We start from the raw sequence: 20,486 nt of genomic DNA, 5'->3' as shown, positions 1-20,486 counted from the left end.
CTGGCACTGGGATTCAGAGGTTGATTGCCTCTGAACATGGAGGTTCCCTTTAGTCACCATGGCTAGTAGCCACTGATAGACCCCTCCTCCATGAATCTGTCTAATCCTTTTAAAGCTGTCTCTGCCTGTGGCCATCACGACATCCTCCGGCAGGGAATTCCACATTTTAATCACTGGCTGAGTAAAGAAGTATTTCCTTTTGTCCATCCTCAATCCTGCCGCCTGTTGGCTTCGTTGGTTGCCCTCCAGTTCTAGTCTGAGAGGGAGAAGACGCGCTCTCTGTCCTGTCCCCAAATGGGATGTCCTTTCTCTCCCTGGCAGGTCACAAGCTCCCCCAGCTGCGCAGACATGAGCACCGTGTGCCAGCCGACTGAGTTCATTTCCCGGCACAACACGGACGGCATCTTCACCTTCGTGGACCACCGCTGCGTGGCCACGGTCGGCTACCAGCCGCAGGTGGGGAACCAGGAGGGCTTCCCCGGGGGAAGAGGCCTTGCTTCTGCGAGCTCCCTCTCTCCTCCGGAGTTTTGCTTCTGCGAAGGAGCCCAGAGAGGGAGGGGGACAGTTGAACACATGAAGCTGCCTTCTACTGCATCAGACCCTTGGTCCATCAAAGTCAGTATTGTCTACTCAGACCGGCAGCAGGTCTCAGGGTCTCAGGCAGAGGTCTTTCACATTACCTACTTGTCTGGTTCCTTTAACTGGAGATGCTGGGGATTGAACCTGGGACCTTCTGCATGCCAAGCAGAGGTTCTTCCACTGAGCCACAGCCCCTCTCCATGGCTCTCCGGGGTCTCAGGTAGAGGTCTTTCACATCACCTACTTGCCTGGTCCCTTTAACTGGAGATGCTGGGGATTGAACCTGGGACCTTCTGCATGCCAAGCAGAGGCTCTTCCACTGAGCCACAGCCCCTCTCCATGGCTCTCCAGGGTCTCAGGCAGGGGTCTTTCACATCACCTACTTGCCTGGTCCCTTTAACTGGAGATGCCAGGGATTGAACCTGGGACCTTCTGCATGCCAAGCAGAGGCTCCTCCACTGAGCCACAGCCCCTCTCCATGGCTCTCCGGGAGGGGTCTTTCACATCACCTACTTGCCTGGTCCCTTTAACTGGAGATGCCGGTGATTGAAACTGGGACCTTCTGCATTCCCCACTCCTCCACATGAGTGGCGGGGGCTAATCTGGTGAACCAGGTTGGTTTCCCCACTCCTACACATGAGGCCAGCTGGGTGACCTTGGGCTAGTCACAGCTCTCTTAGAGCTTTCTCAGCCCCACCTACCTCACAGGGTGTCTGTTGTGGGGAGGGGAGGGGAAGGTGATTGTAAGCTGGTTTGGTTCTTCCTTAAGCTGTAGAGAAAGTCGGCATATAAAAATCAATTCTTCTTCTTCGGTTAACTGGGGGCACATTTTGATCGGCAAAAGGGGTTTTAATTCATGAGACCAGTTTGCTCCTGAGTGGCCGCTCAAAAAAAATTGATGCTTCAAAGAAAGAGATGTCCTCCCAAAATGTTGGGGGTGGGGGAGAGTGAGGATTGGGGCCATACTAAGGGTATATTCTGCATACCTAAACCAGGGAAGGGGGATGGCTCGATTAGGCAGAGCCTCACGTCAGAACGGCATCTCTGCGCCCTGTGGCTTGTGGAATTTAGAGCTGGTGGGTGGGTGGGCGGGGGGTGGAAACTTGCTCGCTTAACATAGTCTCCCTTTGATACCTCTTCCCCACTAGGAGCTCTTAGGAAAGGATATCGTGGACTTCTGCCACCCAGAAGACCAACAGCTGTTGCGGGACAGCTTCCAGCAGGTAACCAGATGGGTACCTTTAGAACAGTCTCACTGTCAGCCTCTTCGGTCCAGGATTATGTCCAGGTTTTAAGCAAAGTGTTGGAGTCTTTCTACTGGGGGGTGGGGAAGCTGGCTTCCAAGTTGAACATGACACTGCATTCCACTGTCATAACCATTATCCTCCAAAGTCACTTATGGAAAGGGCAGATTTGGATTCTCCTTCTATGAAGGTTTTGAAGCAGAGGCTAGATGGCCATCTGTCAGCAGTGCTGACTCTGTGAACTTAGGCAGATCATGAGAGGGAGGGCAGGAAGGGCTGTGCCAGTGCTTGGCTCTCGTGGCCCTTTCTTACATGCCCACAGGGTAATGCCAATCATCTCTTTGCGGTCAGGAAGGAATTTTCCTCCAGGCCAGATTGGCCAGGGATCCTAGAGGGTTTTGTTGTTGTTGTTTGCCACCTTCTACTCATGGAGTAGGGGTCACTGGGCGTATGGGGGGGCAGGCAGTTGTGAATTTCCTTCATTGTGCAAATGATTGGACTAGATGAGCCTCGTGGTCCCTTCCTACTCTATGGTTCTGTGATTCCCCAATGCACACACATATGGGGAGGGGCTGTGGCTCAGTGGCAGAACATCTGCTAGGCATGCAGACGGTCCCAGGTTGAAGCCCCGGCATCTCCAGTTAAGGAGATCTGGCAGTAGGTGATGCTAAAGACCTCTGCGTGAGACCCTGGAGAGACCCTGTGAGTCTGAACAGATAATCCTGATGTTGGTGGGCCAGTGATTTGATTCAGTATAAGGCAGCTTCGTATGTTTACATGCTCAGCATCAAAATCCAGATCCTCCAGCAATAGCTGCCGTAAAGGTAGCAGAGAAGGAGGAGATGTAGCAATTGCTGAGCGAAGGGGGGGGCGTGCGAGGGGCTTCCTGGGGCGTCGCCTTTTCTGCTGCTGCAGCTGACGGCATTAACGTTTTTCCAGGTGGTGAAGTTAAAAGGCCAGGTTCTGTCTGTCATGTTCCGTTTCCGGTCCAAGAACCGAGAATGGCTCTGGATGAGAACCAGTTCCTTTACATTCCAGAATCCGTACTCGGATGAGATCGAGTACATCATCTGTACCAACACCAACGTGAAGTACGTACCCAGAAACAGCCCAGCTGCCTGCAGCTGGGCCTGGTCATTTCTCTCTGGAAGGGTTGTGGGGGGGGGGGCGGCAAGGGTTTCTTCCATGGGCTGCGGGACTCCCCCCTCCCAAGTTGGAGGCGCGGCTCGGGGTTGGATTCGGGTGGAAGGTTGTTTCAGCTGCCTTAAGCTGCCATCGGTGAAGAGGGTCTCTCTTTTCTGCGAAGGCTCCTTCCCTCCTTCCCTGCCATTGGCTGAGCCGTAGAACAAAGTCACAGAATGTGGTCAAACATTCTGACACGTGGATGTGTGCAGATGGGATTGGGATCCCCCCCCAGCCTTGCCCAGCACAGTTGTCTCCTGTGTCCACGTTGCTGCCACGATCTCCTCGTATCATGTGGCGCGGGTGACCCTTGGCGAGAGCATCTGCAGCATCATTGGCAGAGAGGGACCAAGCTGTGAACCAGGAAATCCCTGAGTCGGAACTAGAGATAATTTTTTGCTAACTGAAGGGGGGGGGGTGATTTTTGCTCATTTCCCCCTCCCGCTGCAGACTTCCCTACCCCCCCCCCCCCCGCTGTTCCTTCGGGTCCTCTGTCCCCAAGAGTGGAATTTTGGGAGGCAGCAGAAAGGAGAGAGCGAACAAGCATTCTTCCACTGACAGAAGTCCCTTCTGTTGGAAACCACTGCTAGATCTAACCTCCCTGGTCGAAATCCCACCTCGGCCTCAAAATCTGGCAATCTGCTTTTCCCCTCTCCCATCTGCTGTGTGGGAAAGGCTTCCAGGGTGGGTTTAACACCTTTTTTTTAAAGCTTTATCTCAGTTTCTTAAAGATCTAACAGTTGAAATGGTGAGCTGAGGAAGGTTAACAGCACTAGGCATGAGTAAGATTGTACATTTCCCACCCTCCCTTCTCCAAACATAACACACATCCATCCCATTTCCATATACCAGCGTGGGGTGCTGGGGGGAATCCTGCAAGCACAACTGGAGATCTTGCGTGAGACTGAACAAAAAAAGGGGGAAGAAACCCAACCTTAAAGAACCCAAAGGGGGAAGAAACCCAACCTCAAAGACTGAACAAAAAAAGGGGGAAGAAACCCAACCTTAAAGAACCCAAAGGGGGAAGAAACCCAACCTTAAAGAACCGGAAGCTGGGTGCCGAAGTTGGATGGAGAAGGTAAAATTATATAGTAGAAAAATATTTTTATTTTAAGGTGCTTATATCAGGTTAAAAACATTAACAATGATAAAACAAGGCACAGTGGCAACTCGTAAGGTTGATAGACTTAAACCACACCGACCATACGTGTTTCGGCCTACAGGCCTTCATCAGTGGTCAAATAAAAACACATATAATGCAGTGCAGTGCTTTTCCAGTGCAGTAAAGGATTGCTTTACTCTGCTCTGGTTAGACCTCACCTAGAGTACTGTGTTCAGTTTTAAGCACCGCAATTTAAGAAAGATGTAGACAAGCTGGAACGTGTTCAGAGGAGGGCAACAAAGATGGTGAGGGTCTGGAGACCAAGTCCTATGAGGGAAGGCTGAAGGAGCTGGGTACTTTTAGCCTGAAGAGGAGAAGACTGAGGGGTGATACTATAACCATCTTCAAGTACTTGAAGGGCTGTCATATAGAGGAGGGTGCCGAGTTGTTTTCTGTTGCCCCAGAAGGTCAGACCAGAACCAACGGGTTGAAATTAAGTCAAAGGAGTTTCCGTCTAGACATTAGGAAGAATTTTCTAACAGTGAGAGCGGTTCCTCAGTGGAACAGGCTTCCTCAGGAGGTGGTAAGCTCTCCTTCCCTGGAGGTTTTTAAGAATAGGCTAGATGGCCATCTGTCAGCAATGCTGATTCTACAACCTTAGGCAGTTCATGAGAGGGAGGGCATCTTGGGCATCCTCTGGGCATGGAGTAGGGGTCACTGGGGGTGTGTGGGGGGTAGTTGTGAATTTCCTGCATTGTGCAGGGGGGTTGGACCAGATGACCCTGGTGGTCCCTTCCAACTCTATGATTCTACGCTTTTCCAGGTTGATACTTGCATGCACACTCTGTATAAGAGACCAATGCAGCCCAGTGTAGAACATCTTACAGGTATTCTGCCTAGAGGGTTTTTTAATTTGAAATTTATTAAACATCCCATACACATGCCTGGGCTTGTATAAAGTTATCCATCTTATTTGGTCATACATTTGTATATCACTTGTGTGTGCATTATATGTGTTTTTATTTGACCACTGATGGAGGCCTGTAGGCCGAAACACGTATGGTCAGTGTGGTTTAAGTCTATCAACTTTATGAGTTGCCAATGTGCCCTGTTTTATTATTGTTAATGTTTTTAACCTGATATAAGTGCCTTAAAATAAAAATATTTTCTATTAATATAATTTTACCTTCTCCACCCAATCTTGGGTAGCTAGATCTCGCGCGGCGTAGTGGTTAAGAATGGTGGACTCTAATCTGGAGAACCAGGTTTGATTCCCCGCTCCTCCACATGAGCAGCGGACTCTAATCTGGAGAACCGGGTTTGATTCCCCACTCCTCCACATGCAGCCTGCTGGGTGAACTTGAGCCAGTCACAGTTCTCTCCGAACTCTCTCAGCCCCACCTACCTCACAAGGTAGCTGTTGTGGGGGTGGGGAAGGGAAGGCGATTGTGAGCCCCCTTAGAGAAAAGGGGTTGTAAAAACCAACTCTTCGTCTTCTCTGTGGTTTGGCAGTACCAGGCAGCTTTTGTGCAGAGATGCCTTCCCGTTCAGTGGGGCGGGTGGCCCGATGCCAAAAAGGCCAACCTATACTGGTGTAATAACCAGAAGTCTCAGAGTCAGACCTCGGTGTCTGCAGGCCCAGCATTCCCAAAGTATGCCCCCCTCAAAGGGACGTGAACAGGCAGAAAGCTGAGACAGACGCCAGTGCGAGTTCTCCATGTAAACGTGTCTTAGATCTCAGAGCACGGCTGGCTGGCCCCACCTGGCCTGGACAGGAAAAATTGGTTGTGTTCTAACAAGGCCAACGCGGAGCCTATCTCCTTGCTTGTGCAGGCCGACTCACATGAAGAAGAAGAGTTGGTTTTTATATGCCGACTTTCTCTACCACTTAAGAAAGACTCCAACCAGCTTACAATCGCCTTCCCTTCCCCTTCTCAAAACAGACACCCTGTGAGGTAGGTGGGGCTGAGAGTGTGTGACTAGCCCAAGTTCACCCAGCTGGCTTCATGTGTAGGAGTGGGGAAACCAACCCAGATTAGCGTCCGCCGCTCATGTGGAGGAGTTGGGAATCAAACCCGGTTCTCCAGATCAGACTCCACCGCTGCAAACCACCGCTCTTAACCACTACACCACTCTGGCTCCCTTTTTGGGAATAGCTGATTGCTGCAGTGAGCTCTTTCTCCTTTTCGCTGCTTGTGTCTGCCTGTCTTGGAGAAGCTGGCTCACTTTGGACATCCGCGGCCAAAGCAGCCTGTGAGCAAAAACCTGTCGCAGCACAGCCAGGCGTGTCCATTGATGTGAAGAAAAGACACTCTTGACTTTCAGTGGATTTGTGGGGGCAAGCGAACCCTCTTGACATTTTGGCCCCAGGCTGCTTTCCATGCATTGGCAGGGGGGCTTAAAATCTCTAGGCATGTTTCTGCTGATGCTGCAGGGGTTGGCTTCTCCCCTCACCCCTTCCTTTCCGCTTTGACGCTCCAGGAACACCAGCCAGGACTCCCGGCCCACCTTGTCCAACCCTATGCAGAGGCCGCAGTTGGGCCAAAACGTCAGCCTGCCATTGGAAATGGGTTCGGCGCAGCTGGCAGGGAGGTAAGGTCCCGTCTCGAAGCCGTGTGCGGGTCTCGCCTTGGGGGCTTGAGGGCAGAGGTCGGCTGGAGCATTTGGGGGCCTCTGGCTTCCTCTCAGCTGCAAGGTGAAGAATAGCTCTTGGCTCCCTGTGTTAACCCTGTGACCCTGGAGCTCAGCACCAGGGCTGATCTCTAAACAACGGTTTATGTCTTTAGGCCGCCGCCGACTCAGCCAACAGAGCTTGACGTGGTCCAGGGAAGGGAGAGCTTAGCCAGCTATGAACACGCTCAGGTAAAGGGGCAGTGGTGTGAATTGGGCTGACGTCATAGAATCATAGAATTGGAAGGGGCCATAGAGGCCATCTAGTCCAACCCCCTGCTTAGTGCAGGATCAGCCTAGAGCATCCCTGACAAGTGCTTGTCCAGCCTCTGCTTAAAGACTGCCAGTGAGGGGGCGCTCACCACCACCCCAGGTAGCCGATTTCACTGCTGAACAACTCTTACTGTAAAACATTTTCCCCTAATATCCAGCTGGTACCTTTCCACCCATAATTTAAACCCATTATTGCGAGTCCTATCCTCTGCTGCCAACAGGAGCAGCTCCATGCCCTCCTCTAATTGACAGCCCTTCAAAGACTTCAAGAGAGCAATCATGTCCCCCCTCAACCTCCTCTTCTATAGACATCCATCATGTCCAGAGTCCTGTTCCCCAAAGAGGCCAGCCAGGAGTCTGCTCCCCACCCCCAAAGCTCTCAAGTAGGGCACTGAAGTGGCACCATCCCCTTACTTTGTTCTGTGTGCCCAGTATCTGGCAGCGACAGGTAGACTTCCTTGGAGAGGGGAGGTTCCGTTTACCATGGCTGTTTTGTCTAATGGATGGCCTAGGGTCTGTGAACTAAGCTAATGACTGCAACTACGGCTTGTGATAATGAATTCTTTCACGGTTATGACTTGTGGGACAACGGGAGATTGGGGGCAGGCATTGTTCCTTTGGGCTGGGCCTGTATTCTGGCTGCTCACTCATAGTACCCTGGCCACTTGCTTTCTCACAGCCTAGCCAACCTTGCAGGGGTGGTGTGAGGATGAAACGAGCAAGCGAGAACCATGGATTACCACCAGAGGGGCAGGGTATGCATTAAACGTGTGCAGTTCCTCTCTATCCATTTGCTTTGGGGTGTGGCTGAACAGGTGGTGTTTCTCTTCCAGACGGTTGTTCAACCTGTGAGCGGCGCCGGCCCAGAGCACAGCAAGCCACTGGAGAAGACGGAGACCCTCTTCAGCCAAGAGAGAGACCCCCGCTTCGTCGAAATCTACAGCAGCATCAGCACAGGTGGGAGGGGAGGAGGAGGGGGCTTCTCAGGGACCTTCACTGATCAGGCTCTGCTCATGAACCTGACCTCCTGGCTTCCTCTGGACTGCAGTCTTGGCCTCTGCAAAACAGCATTGCAGCCTGGGTGAATTCTGACCCCCAGGGCAGGGGTGCAAACCTGTCCAGCAGCAGGGAGCAGTGGCTAAAAATGTGCCCTGGCAGAATATCCTTCTGCCTTTGAGTTCTCCAGAACTTTCACTTTGGCCCACTTCGATGTTCTTTCTTCAGCTCTCCTTGTAGGAAGGTACTTGGAAGAAGAAGAGGAGTTGATTTTTACTCACCTAGTCCCTTTAATTGAAGATGCCGGGGATTGAACTTGGGACCTCCTGCATGCCAGGCAGATGCTCTACCGCTGACTGACTGTCCCAGATTCAATCCCTGAATGACTTTTCCTGCCCTGCCACAGCAGGGCTAACCGAGCGTCCGTCCTGTCTTTCTCTTTTGCAGACCAGACGAAAGCCATATCTGCCGGTTCCGTGCCTTCCAGCCAGTCTCTCTTCTCCCAGGGAAATGCATTTAACGCTTCGCGCCCGGCTGAGAACTTCAGGTGACGTTGGGACGTTCCACTTCTCGCCTCGGCTGGCGGCTTCCCTGCGTCTCGCCTTTTGGGAACTTCTTACCACTGCAGTTCCCAGTCCTCGTCCGTGTTCTTCCTCTGACTGTGGCGAGGGATGGTTTTGCTGCTACTGCAAACTAATGGGGTTGGAGGGCAGCTGAGGATTCAGCAGTGGCTGGTGGGTTTTGTTCATTTTGTGTAGTGGTGTAGAGCCAGCGTGGTGTAGTGGTTAAGAGCGGTGGTTTGGAGCTGTGGACTCTGATATGGAGAACCGGGTTTGATTCCCCACTCCTCTGCATCAGCAGTGGAGGCTAATCTGGTGAACTGGATTTGTTTCCCCACTCCTACACACGAAGCCAGCTGGGTGATCTTGAGCTAGTCACAGCTCTCAGCCCCACCTACCTCACAGAGTGTCTGTTGTGGGGAGGGGAAGGGAAGGCGATTGTAAGCCGGTTTGAGTCTTCCTTAAGTGGTGGAGAAAGTTGGCATATAAAAACCAACTCTTCTTCTTCTACTTCTTTGTCCTCCTCTTCCTCCTTCCAGAACCAATACAGACAGGTCAAAGTTTTGGAGGGGGGAGGGAATTGTTCCAGTGGAGGTAGCAGCATAGATGTCCCCCAGTTTGTCCACCCCCTAGATCATAATTTCTTATCTGGAGCCAGACATTTGTAGCCAGAACTTGGTTCTTCTCATCCTGCCAAGGAGAAACAAATCAGAGGGATGGGTGTGAATAAAACAGCAAATGACAGAACGGGTGTGTGGGGTGTGTGGGGAGAGCAGAGAATCATAGAGTTGGAAGAGACCTCCAGGGTCATCCAGTCCAACAAAATTCAAAGCTACCTCCACCCACACCCCCAGTGACCCCTGCTCCACGCCCAGAGGAAGGCAAAAACCTCCAGGTTTCCCTTTCCCTCCTGCTTCTTTCTATGATCAAGCCTCGGCCTGAGTTCAACCTGAGGTGTCGATTGTTCCCTGCTTGGCTGAATGCCGCCCTTGGGACTTCCTTCTGTGCCGGGCAAGCCATGGGACAGCCCTGAACTCTGCCCTCTTCTTCCTGGTGCAGGGGCAGTGCTGTGGCGCCCCCCGTGAACGTCATCCAGCAGCCGACGACTCAGCCGCCGCCGCCATCTGCTGGCCAGATCCTGGCCCAGATCTCTCGCCACTCCAATCCCGGCCAGGTCTCCGGAACCAGCTGGGCTTCAGGGACGCGCCCGTCTTTCACGGCACAAGTAATCTTGTTCTCGAGCTTTCTCTTCTGTTTTTTTGTGTGGGAGTGGTAGTGGTCCTGTCAGTTGCATTTCAGATAGTCCTCTCGGAGGCACATGTGCCTATTCACCAGCATGAACATGTGAAGCCACCTTATACTGAATCAGACCATCAGTCCATCGAGGTCCGCATTGTCTACTCAGACTGGCAGCGGCTCTCCAGGGTCTCAGGCTGAGGTCTTATGAACGTATGACACCACCTTGTAAGCCAGTGGCAAACCACCTCTGTTCATCTCTTGCCTTAAAAACCCTTAAAAGGTTGCCATAGGTCAACTGCGACTTGACGGCCCTTTCCTCTACCAAGTGAATGTTCAGTGGGGGTGAGTCTCCCTTGGAGGCAGGATGCCGTGCTTCTAAGGTCGTTTATGCATGGGTACCTACACTCACGTTCACCCTTGGTCTGTCTCTGTTGTTCCCTGGAGTTATGCATGAGTTTTCCATCCATTAGAGATGACCTCGCTTCCAGCCCTCACAAATCCCAGGGCTTCCCGTTCCTCTGTTAATTCAATTCTTCCCTCTCCCCTGAGCTTAGCCCCGTTGAAATCCCCATGCATAAGGCAAAGTGCGGGACATAGCAGCTTGGTTTCTATCACAGCCAATTACAAAGCAGGGTGTGAAGAGGTGGGGATTCAAATACTTCCTGCTTCCTCAGAGCTCTTTCTGAGCAGAAGAAAAAAGGCTTTTTAAAACTGAGGCTTGGATTCCCCCCCCCCCCCGTTTCAGATTGCTCTGTTTTTTGTTTTTTCTTCTTAAAATGCTTTTTTATGCAGCAATAGGGTTTTAGGGGAGGGGATTTTCTCTCACACTAAGGTTTACAAAAGTAAACCAATTACAAATCAACATTTAAAGGGGCAGGGACTTGATTAGAGCTTGGAGAGTGCTGGTGCGTAGATTCCCAACAGGAAAGTGTGGGTCCAGCGAGCAGCGAACCTCAGGTAAAACTCCCATGCATAAATGACCTAATACAGTTTTGGAATATGCATTCCTACACATACAAGGGAAATCCTCTTCCAATACTCTCTTAGCAGTGCTCTTACAGAAAGGAATGCCTCTCCTGAGATTGTACCTGCTGCTGCAATTTTTTTTTCTAATTCCACAATCTTGTATTACTCGTATGCATTTTATCTGTTAATTAGTCTGTCAGTCCCAGCGTTGTCTTAGATCCCACAACGGAACTCCTTACAATTTCCTCCTTCGTTCTTGCAATTCCAGCAAGTGGCCCCCCAGCCTGTGAAGACGCGGCCCTCGTCTTTCTCCATGGGCGCCTTCCAGACCCCCCCGTCCTCCTTCAGCCCGATGTCGACCCCTGGTTCCACCGCCTCGCCAGGCGGGGCAGCCTACTCAAGCCTTGCCAACCGGAACACCAGCTTCGGTAAGTGTCTCTGGTGTTGCTTGACGTCCCAAGATACGTTGAAGGGGTGACCCTTGCTTATCCCATTGTGATGCCATAGTCCATTTGTATGGGTAAATCCTGGTACCCAAAGGATTCTTTTGGGATCCTAGCCTGGCAGAGACTAGCTGCGCCACCACGGAATCCATAGGTTCACCTAGTTTACGGAGGACAGAAGAAGAATCATAGAGTTGGAAGGGACCACCAGGGTCATCTAGTCCAACCCCCTGCACAATGCAGGAAATTCACAATTACCTCCCCCCACACCCCCAGTGACCCCCTACTCCATGCCCAGAAGATGGCCGAGATGCCCTCCCTCTCATCATCTGCTTAAGGTCATAGAATCAGCATTGCTGACAGACGGCCATCCAGCCTCTGCTTAAAAACTTCAAGGGAAGGAGAGCTCACCATCTCCTGAGGAAGCCTGTTCCATTGAGGAACTGCTCTAACTGTTAGAAAATTCTTCCTAATGACTAGACGGAAACTCTTTTGATGTAACTTCAACCCGTTGGTTCTGGTCCGACCTTCTGGGGCAACAGAAAACAACTCAGCACCATCCTCTATATGACAGCCCTTCAAGTACTTGAAGTGTTGGTTTTTAAATGCCGACTTTCTCTGCCACTTAAGGCAGAATCAAACCAGCTTACAATCACCTTCCCCTACCCCCAACAGACACCCTGTGAGGTAAGTGGGGCTGAGAGAGCTCTAAGAGAGCTGTGACTAGCCCAAGGTCACCCAGCTGGCTTTGTGTGTAGGAGCGGGGAAACAAATCCAGTTCACCAGATGAGCCTCCCCCACTGATGTGGAGGAGTGGGGAAGGAAACCCGGTTCTCTAGATCAGAGTCCACCGTGACAGCAGAGAGTCGAGGAAAAACACATCCTCTGAGAATTGTCAATGTGGAATCCAAAGAATTGGCTTGGGGAACGGCTGTGCACCCTCCCTGGCAGGAGAAAATAGCCGGGCCACCCCAGTTGCTGAGAGATGGAAATAAGGCCAAGGCAAATGGTGCAAGTGAAGGAAAAAATATTTTTTATTACTCAGCTAAAAAATCCCTGTGTGTTTCGCTATGAGACTTTTGCCCAGCAAGGCTTCTGATTGGCCTTCGGGGATCTGATTGGCTGTGCAGATTTTTTTAAAAGTTGGTTTGGCAGCAGCTGCCCCACAGCAGAAGGGTCTTCACTGTGTGAATGGGGGTAAGCTGCGGCAGCCATTTTGTGGCGGGCCCCACCTCCTGTGGCAGCCATTTTGTGGCCGCCCCCGCCTCCTGCAACATTGCAGGAGCCATTTTTTGGCTGCGCCCTCCACTCTGTGTGAGAATTCCAACAGGTGCCTGCAGGCTCAGAAAGGTTTTGGACCCCTGGGGTAACCAATGAATTTGTCAACCACCTCTTAAGTGGAATGGAGTTAACCCATAAACAAGCAACGACAACAGGGTCATGCAAAAAAACCCTAATAGGTAGGGTTGCCAGCTCCAGTTTGGGAAATACCTGGAGATTTTGGGGGTGGAGCCTGAGGAGGGCGGGGTTTGGAAAGGGGAAGGACTTCAATGCCATGGAGTTCAATTGCCAAAGCGGCTATTTTCTCCAGGTGAACTCATCTCTATTGGCTGGAGATCAGTTGTATGAGAATCATAGATTTGGGAGGGGCCACACAGGCCACCTAGTCCAACCTTCTGTTTAATGCATGATCAGCGTAGAGCATCCCTGACAAGTGCTTGTCCAGCCTCTGTTTAAAGACTGCCAGCGGGGGGAAGCTCACCATTTAACATAAGAACATAAGATGGGCCCTGCTGCATCAGACCCAGGCCCATCAAGTCCAGCAGTCTGTTCATACAGTGGCCAACCAGGTGCCTCCAGGAAGCCCACAAAGATGGCTGCAGCAGCATTATCCTGCCTGAGTTCCACAGCTCCTCATATAATAGGCATGCTTCTCTGATACTGGAGAGAATAGGTAGCTGATAGCAGGAGATCTCCAGCTAGTAACTGGAGGTTGGCAACTCTACTAATAGGGTCATGGCAAGCATCAAATGCGTTTGCAATCCTTGCTCGGTCCTGAGTGGCTTCCTGCCCCTTTGCCTCCTGTGCCCACAGGATGGTGCTGGGACACAGAAACACTCTGCTTTCCCGACTGCCTCTCTTGCCTTTGAGCCTTTTAGCTCCTAGTTTGTGTTCCTTTTTTGGGGGGTGGTGGTAGGTTTTGGGATCCTGGGGTCGGGCTTGTCCTCCAGACCGGCATGTCAACCAGCCTCTCTTCCTCTCTCCTCTTTCGTTGAGCAGCCGGAGAAGGCGGGCAGACTTCGTCCCAGTTCCAGCCACGGGCAGCAGAGGGCGTTGGCGTGTGGCCCCAGTGGCAGGGCCAGCACCACGGCCCAGGCTCAGGGGAGCCCCACCTCTCACAGCAGTCCAGCCAGCCAGAAGTCTTCCCGGTAATTCCTGCTTCGCCCACGTCCCTCGCCCGCAGCTTTCTCAAGCTCCCGTTTTAAATGCGCCAGCATTGACGCATCCAGGGGGGTTGGGGTGGGTGGAGAATTTGGACTGAAATGTAACTGGTGCCTTGCCTCTCCCGCCCCCACCTAGCCACAGCGAACCATAACGACGGTCACCTCTGGACTAGATTACTGTAACTCACTCTACGTAGGGCTGCCCCTGAGACTGATCCAAAGGCTCCAGCTGGTGCAAAATGCTGTGGTGAGGGGGTCTATGCCGCAAGATCATATAACACCAGTGCTGAAACAACTGCACTGGTTCCAGCTGGAGTATCGGATCAGGTTCAGGGTGCTGGTTTTGACCTTCAAAGCCTTCCACGGTCCTGGACCTTCGGGACTGCCCCTCCTGGTCCCGTCCCCCCCAAAGAGCTCTATGCTCCACTGGTAATAATCTTCTGGTGGTCCCCAGCCCAAAGAGTGTGTGGCTGTCCTCAACAAGGGCCAGGGCTTTTTTGGCCCTGGCTCCGGTCTGGTGGAATAGTCTCCCTAGTGACATCAGGGCCCTGCGGGACCTTAAGGAGTTCCGCAGGGCCTGTAAAACGGGGCTATTCTACCAGGCATACAACCGAGGGCAGCTGCAAGTCTGTCCATCGTTGCTGGCCTCCCCATCCTTCCCCCCCCCCCACTATTGACATCTGTGGGGGGTTGACCTGCCGAAACCTGGTACACTGTGGCGTCTTGAGTTGTTTAATATGAGGTTTTAGTTATTGTTCTATGGTTTTATGTACTTTAAAGGTTGTTACCCGCCCTAAGCCCGGCCTTGGCTGGGAATGAGGGCGGGCTATAAATTTGAAAAATAAATAAATAAATAAAAATAACCGCCCAAGTTCATTGGGGCAATGGTCCTGTTTTGCCCCCGTGGCAGAGATCCTGCCCCCCCAAGAAAGGGGCCTTTGGGTCCAGAGTTGGTAGAGTGTTAGGTGGTGATCAGTGTAGTTTGTGTGATGCTGGTCCAATTTGTGCTGGCATCAGGGCCAGATGCAGAATCATAGAATCATAGAGTTGGAAAGGACCTCCAGAGACATCTGGCACCGGCCTTCTGTTTCTCCCTGGACATGGCTCTCATTTTATTCACTGTCTCATATGTGCATTCCTAGGATATGTTGTCCATGCTGGGAGACCAGGGAGCCACCTACAACAACGAAGAATTCCCGGAACTGAACATGTTCCCTCCCTTCTCGGAATAGCGAATGAATACCGATCCATGAAGAAACAGCAGTTTTATCTGTCTCGGTTCCGTGGGAAGGAAGCAGCAGCCGCGTCTTTCTCTCTCACTTCTTTCCAAGACTGCCAGAAAGTCTTTCCTACTTTTGGGAAGTGGAAACGTCCAGTGAGGTGTTTGCCAACGGCGGACTGAGGCTCTCCCCCCCCCCCCAACGGATCGCATGTCTGGTAAAGGCCTGCACGTCTGGCCGGGGCCTCTTCCCCAACCCGCTACGGAAGCAGTTGGTTTTTGGAGAGGATTGGACCTGCTTTTACAGCCGTAACGAGGGTGGTTTCGTCACGCCGGACAGAAGCAAAGGCACTCGGGGTGTGATCATCAGGGATATTTTAAAAGCTCAGTACGGGGCTTTTTTTTAAAAAAAGAAGAAATACTTCTACGCCATAACCTTTTATATATATATATATATATATATATAAAAAAAATTGTATTCTTGTGTATACACATCAGGGAAAGGGGGCAAGATTTGTTCTCCGATTCTAACTCGTAGGTAGGTCTGTTGCCTGTGACCAGTGAGGTGTCAAGAAACTCTTAGCCACAAGCTCCTTCACTAATGCGCTTGCGCACACAACACACGTGCACGAGAATCTTGCATGCAACTCACGACGGCAGTGTTACGGGACTGGGGGGAGGGGTGCACTGGCCCTCGAGGGCCCTTCTTTCCCGGTTTTCCCCGCAGGCTGCCAGTACCTCCATGCCCTCTGCCACATTTCCTTTACAACGTTGACATGCAGAAAGACGTGGCACTCTTCAAGACTGCGGCAAAGGTAGCTTCATGGGAGATATGGGGGTGGCTGAAAAGAATAGACAGGAAAACGGTCGCGGTGCAGTTCTCAGGCTTCTCTGCTATGGGAGGGAGGCCACCCCCAAAAAGTCTCCGTATGCCCCCTTCCTCTGGAAACCAAGGGAGAAGGGAGAAGCTGTGGCTTGCTTCTCTTCAGAAGTTTTCAGGTAAAAGCAGCTCTGATTCCACATTTGGCGGGAGCCGGGCTTCCCCCAAGCCTTGCTGGGAACACCGTTGCCTCCTCCGCAAACTGTGCAATAGATGCAGGTCTCGCTCGACAGTGCGGGCCTCCTCTTCACGGCGTCATCTCGTGTTCGCCTAAAGTCCGGAGGGGGGGCACTTACAAGCCATAAAAATGTTCATGTAACGGTTCGGTTGCTTAAAGCTTTTTTGTGTGTCGTTGAGGATGCCCGCATGGTGCCACGGCTCGCTTTGGGGCTGTGTTCGCCGCGTCCTGACTCGACAGAGCAAATGGTCATTCTCCCCCAGCGACAGGTTGGAATCCTGCAGCTCGAATGGCGATGCTGTCCCTTGGCGCGAGGTGCCCTTCCCCTGACGCAAAAGGTTGGAATGGAAAGGGGTTGCCGTTAGCCAAACAGAGCTGCAGGGATCCGAGCCAGCGGATGTGTCTCAAATTTTCCTTTGCACCATTCGTGCAGGTATAAAAAAAACAACCCTCCTCCCAAACACCCAGTTCCTTGCCTGCCTTTTCTTTTTGGCTGAAACATAATGGCCAGTCAAGGCGACAGAAATCTCATTTTCTGCAGCCAAAGCCAAGGTTCTGGCCCTCGCGAGGGAGAGGGTGGGCTTGGAAATCCGTGGACAGCTGCCTGGTAAAATCGCAGGTGCTTTTACCGCTCTGCATTAGGTTTTTGTTTCTCCAGAATCAATTGCGCAAATTCAATATATCTGTAAATATCCCTGTATGTACCCATCTTGGATGGTGAGGGTCAGTCTCGACCCTGCCTGGAACGCGTTCAGGATGAAAGAGGCGGGGAGGGCCGGTTCTTCCACTTTGTTCAAGTAGGAATCCAGGCAGCCGTTAGCGCACAGACAGGCATCAACCAGCAGAACTTTGAGCCCTTTGGGTCAGGAAAGGATCTTTGCCCTGAGTGGAGATCTTGGCGAAACGGATCCATGTGATCCAGTCTGTGTCATTCCAGGAGTGCACGAATGCATCCCGGATGGAGCTTATATCTGGCACAAACTTAAAAAATAAAAATTTCAGAGAGTAGTCATGTCGGTCTGCAGTAGAAGAGCTATATTTAAGTCCAGGAGCACCTGAGAGACCAATAAGGTTTTCGGGGTGTACGCTTTTGAGAGTCACAGCTCCCTTCATCGGATATCTGACGAAGGGAGCTGTGACTCGAAACCGTATACCCTGAAAACCTCGTTGATCTCTCGGGTGCTCCTGGATTCTGATTTAGCTCTTCGTTTTTAAAAAAATAAGATCTGTTTGACACCAAGCCTGTGAGGAGAGCTAGAAAAGGGGACCAGTGCCTGAAGGATTTTGGGAAGCCAGAATGGCCCCCTGAGCTGGCAAAGAGGAGGCTTGGGGGGGGGGTCTTTTGTAGCCAAATTCCCTTCCCCCAAATGTCGCCTTTGGGTTCTCCGGCCCAGGCCCTTCTTCGAGCAAAGCACCCGCCCTGTTGCAGGGCTGCCATTGTGGGGTGTTCGCCTTGACTTAGAATCATAGAGTTGGAAGGGTCCATAGAGGCCATCTGGTCCAACCCCCTTGCTCAATGCAGGATCAGCCTAGAGCATCCCTGACAAGTGCTTGTCCAGCCTCTGCTTAAAGACTGCCAGCCGGGGGAGGGGGGGAGAGGAGCTCGCCCCCTCCCTAGGAAGCTGATTCCACTGCTGAACTACTCCTATTAAAAAAATAATTCCTAATATCCAGCCGGTACCTTTGGGGCAGGCAGAGGCATTATGTACAAGAGGGGAGAAGGCGCCAGCCAAACTGTCTCCCCTTCTCAATGGGATTCATTATCTGGAGCAAGCGGGCAGCAACACGGGCTGGGGGAGGAAGCGGGTCTCTTTCTTTTCTGAACATTCTGTCCTCGGAGAGTTTGTATTGTTGACCGAGGTTGCAAACCATTGTATGTAGCAAAGATTTTACAAAATATTCCCCCCACCCCCTTTTTAAAATAAGCGTCTCATCTGGTTTTTTGGAAACTGTGTCGTTCCTGCAGTCTGCATGTCGCTTGAGTCTTGTTTGCAGAGGAGGGTTGGGATACCCAAAGGCCCCGGGAAGGAGGTAGCCCACCTTTGTCAGCAATGGAAGACCAACTGGGCCCTTGCGCAGGAGGAGGAGGACTCAACAGGCAGCCCTTATACCTGGGGGTGCCGCAGCTTGTCAGACCCCTGCCGGGAATCCAGTTAAAGGGACTAAGCAGGTAGGTGATGTGAAAGACCCCTGCCTGAGACCCTGGAGAGACGCTGCCGGTCTGAGTAGACAATACTGACTTGGATGGACCAAGGGTCTGATTCAGTATAAGTCAGCTTCACGTGTTCAAGCTTGTAACACCTCCCTCCCCAAATCTTGTTGGTTTCTAAGGCGCTTCTGGACTCGAATCCAGTTGTTCACATTCTTCTCCCATTCCAGTCTTCCAGGACATTCCATTGCTGACCTAAAGAGTGGCAGTCGTCAAGCAAAGAGGTTTCCAGGGGAGATTACGTGTGATTGCTGAACTTTAGTTCATTCACAGGTTCAGAACAATGGACTCCCCCAGGGCTGAACAGGGACGTAGGATTCTTATTCTTCTCTACAGGTGCTAGTTTTCTGCCCCCAGGTATTTCTCCCCTGCTCACATTACATTTTGCATTGTACCTCTGTATCATTTTGTGTTGTACCTCTCTTTGTAGCACCCCTCCTACCTTCAGACTGGGTTATATATAAGGACTCAGGGATTTCCATTCCTTAGGCTGTATTCATGGCTACTAGTCTATACGGATACTAGTCATGATGCATCCCTATTCTCTCCAGGATCAGAGGAGCAGGCCTATGATATAAGGCACTGTGGATCACAGGCAGGATAAATGCTGCTTTCGTCTTCTTGTTTGGGGGCTTCCTAGAAGCACCTGGTTGGCCACTGTGTGAACAGACTGCTGGACTGGATGGACCTCGGTCTGATCCAGCGGGGCTTCTATGTTCTTATGTTCTCTCAGCCCCACCTACCTCGCAAGGTGTGGGGAGGGGAAAGGAAGGCGATTGTACGCTCTGGGTCACCAGAAAAAGGAACAGGTGTTCAGTCTAACCAAAGCTTTCATCGCCTACAGCTCTGGACACCTCTCATTTTTATCCTACCCTTCCCCCCTACTGCATTTTTCCTCACACCAGCCCTGTGAGGTAGGGTAGGCTGCAGGAGTGGCTGACCCAAGGGCTCCCAGTGAGCCTCAGGGCAGGGTGGGGGGATTTGAACCCAGTTCTCCTCCGTCTTAATCGGCCTCACCACTACACAACACTGGCTCTCAAAGGTCTATCTAGTCCAGCGTCCTGTTTCCACAAGCGAGAACCACATGTGGTATGTGAATGCAATCTTTCTTCCCTTCTGCCCTTCCCCACCCTCAGCCCATGGTGCTCTCAGACCCACTGCCTGTGAACAAAGAGGTTCCCTCACAGCTAATGGACGTTGATACTTACCTCTTCTTCCATGCATTTTAGTCTCCTGTCATTTAAGTAAGTGGCTGGATCCTGGGGCAGTGAGTTCCACATGTTAATTAGGCATTGAGGGAATTAAACAGGCATTGGCTTTGCCTTACCCATTTTGGGTGCCCTGATTGCAACTAGTGGTGTCATCCTCCAAAAGAAATCTTGGTTAATTAATTGCATGAGTGTCAGTTGAGGAATGGGCAAATAATTATATTTGCATACATAATTGCAAAGGGAGAGCCTCATTCACACATGAAGGCCCGCTATGCATGGTCTGTTTCCGCTGGATCTGCTGCCCTCTTAACTGCACAGTATTTGTAGTCGAATTCTCAAAACACGATGCACAGGGGCTTTTTGCCCCGAAGAAATTTCAGGAATACCTTGTGATCAGTTATGCATCCCCAGCAAAAATGTGGAGCTCCTGAACCCCTCCTCCCCTGAAAACACCGCTTTGTAATTGTCTGTAGTGTGGTGTGTGTGTTTTTTTTAAAAAATATGTCACCAGCCCCCGCCAGTCCCTCAGTGGGATTCTTTCATTTGCTCTGAACTAAGTGGCCATTTTACAGCCAAAGCAGAAAGGCCTGGTCATCCTCACCACCACCACCAATTTGTTTCGGGAGTCTTGCACTCGAAAACAACCACCACTACAAAAGGCTTTCATGCCTGTAAGAGGATGTGTATAATGGGGAAGGCAGAAAATCAGCCCGGCTCTGTTCCATCCTACCGAGAACTGAGACGGGCCCACACTCACTTCACAATGGGCACCCTGCTCTCTGAGAACAACAGGTACCCAGCGCTAGGAATACAGCTCATGCTTGGGCCGAAAAGACACACCTGTCAACATCTGAAGAATTACGGAGATCACCATTTGAGGTTTGAGAAGAAAAAGAAGAAGAAGAAAGGTGGGTGGGTTGGTTGGTTTTTATATGCCAACCTTCTCTACCACTTAAGGAAGAATCAAACCAGCTTACAATCACCTTCCCCTCCCCACAACAGACACCATGTGAGGTAGGTGGGGCTGAGAGCTGTAAGAGAGCTGTGACTAGCCCAAGGTCACCCAGCTGGCTTCAAGTGTAGGAGTGGGG

General features: G+C 51.5%; 1 protein-coding gene across 1 annotated transcript in view; it reads left to right on the top strand.

Moving 5' to 3' along the window:
- ARNT (aryl hydrocarbon receptor nuclear translocator) overlaps nucleotides 1-14,930 on the top strand; it is a 40,621-nt gene extending 25,691 nt beyond the window's left edge. Inside the window, exons 12-22 of the mRNA XM_056853209.1 lie at nucleotides 322-456; nucleotides 1,728-1,802; nucleotides 2,763-2,914; nucleotides 6,589-6,699; nucleotides 6,894-6,969; nucleotides 7,884-8,007; nucleotides 8,494-8,593; nucleotides 9,666-9,831; nucleotides 11,080-11,239; nucleotides 13,535-13,683; nucleotides 14,841-14,930. Coding sequence (XP_056709187.1) covers nucleotides 322-456; nucleotides 1,728-1,802; nucleotides 2,763-2,914; nucleotides 6,589-6,699; nucleotides 6,894-6,969; nucleotides 7,884-8,007; nucleotides 8,494-8,593; nucleotides 9,666-9,831; nucleotides 11,080-11,239; nucleotides 13,535-13,683; nucleotides 14,841-14,930 — 1,338 coding nt within the window. The remainder of the gene's footprint in view (nucleotides 1-321; nucleotides 457-1,727; nucleotides 1,803-2,762; nucleotides 2,915-6,588; nucleotides 6,700-6,893; nucleotides 6,970-7,883; nucleotides 8,008-8,493; nucleotides 8,594-9,665; nucleotides 9,832-11,079; nucleotides 11,240-13,534; nucleotides 13,684-14,840) is intronic.
- The last annotated feature ends 5,556 nt before the right edge of the window (nucleotides 14,931-20,486 follow it).

Source organism: Euleptes europaea, chromosome 7 (genome assembly GCF_029931775.1).
Source record: "Euleptes europaea isolate rEulEur1 chromosome 7, rEulEur1.hap1, whole genome shotgun sequence".
In the NCBI taxonomy this organism is placed as follows: Eukaryota; Metazoa; Chordata; class Lepidosauria; order Squamata; family Sphaerodactylidae; genus Euleptes; species Euleptes europaea.
This window is presented reverse-complemented; position numbering and strand designations above follow the sequence as displayed.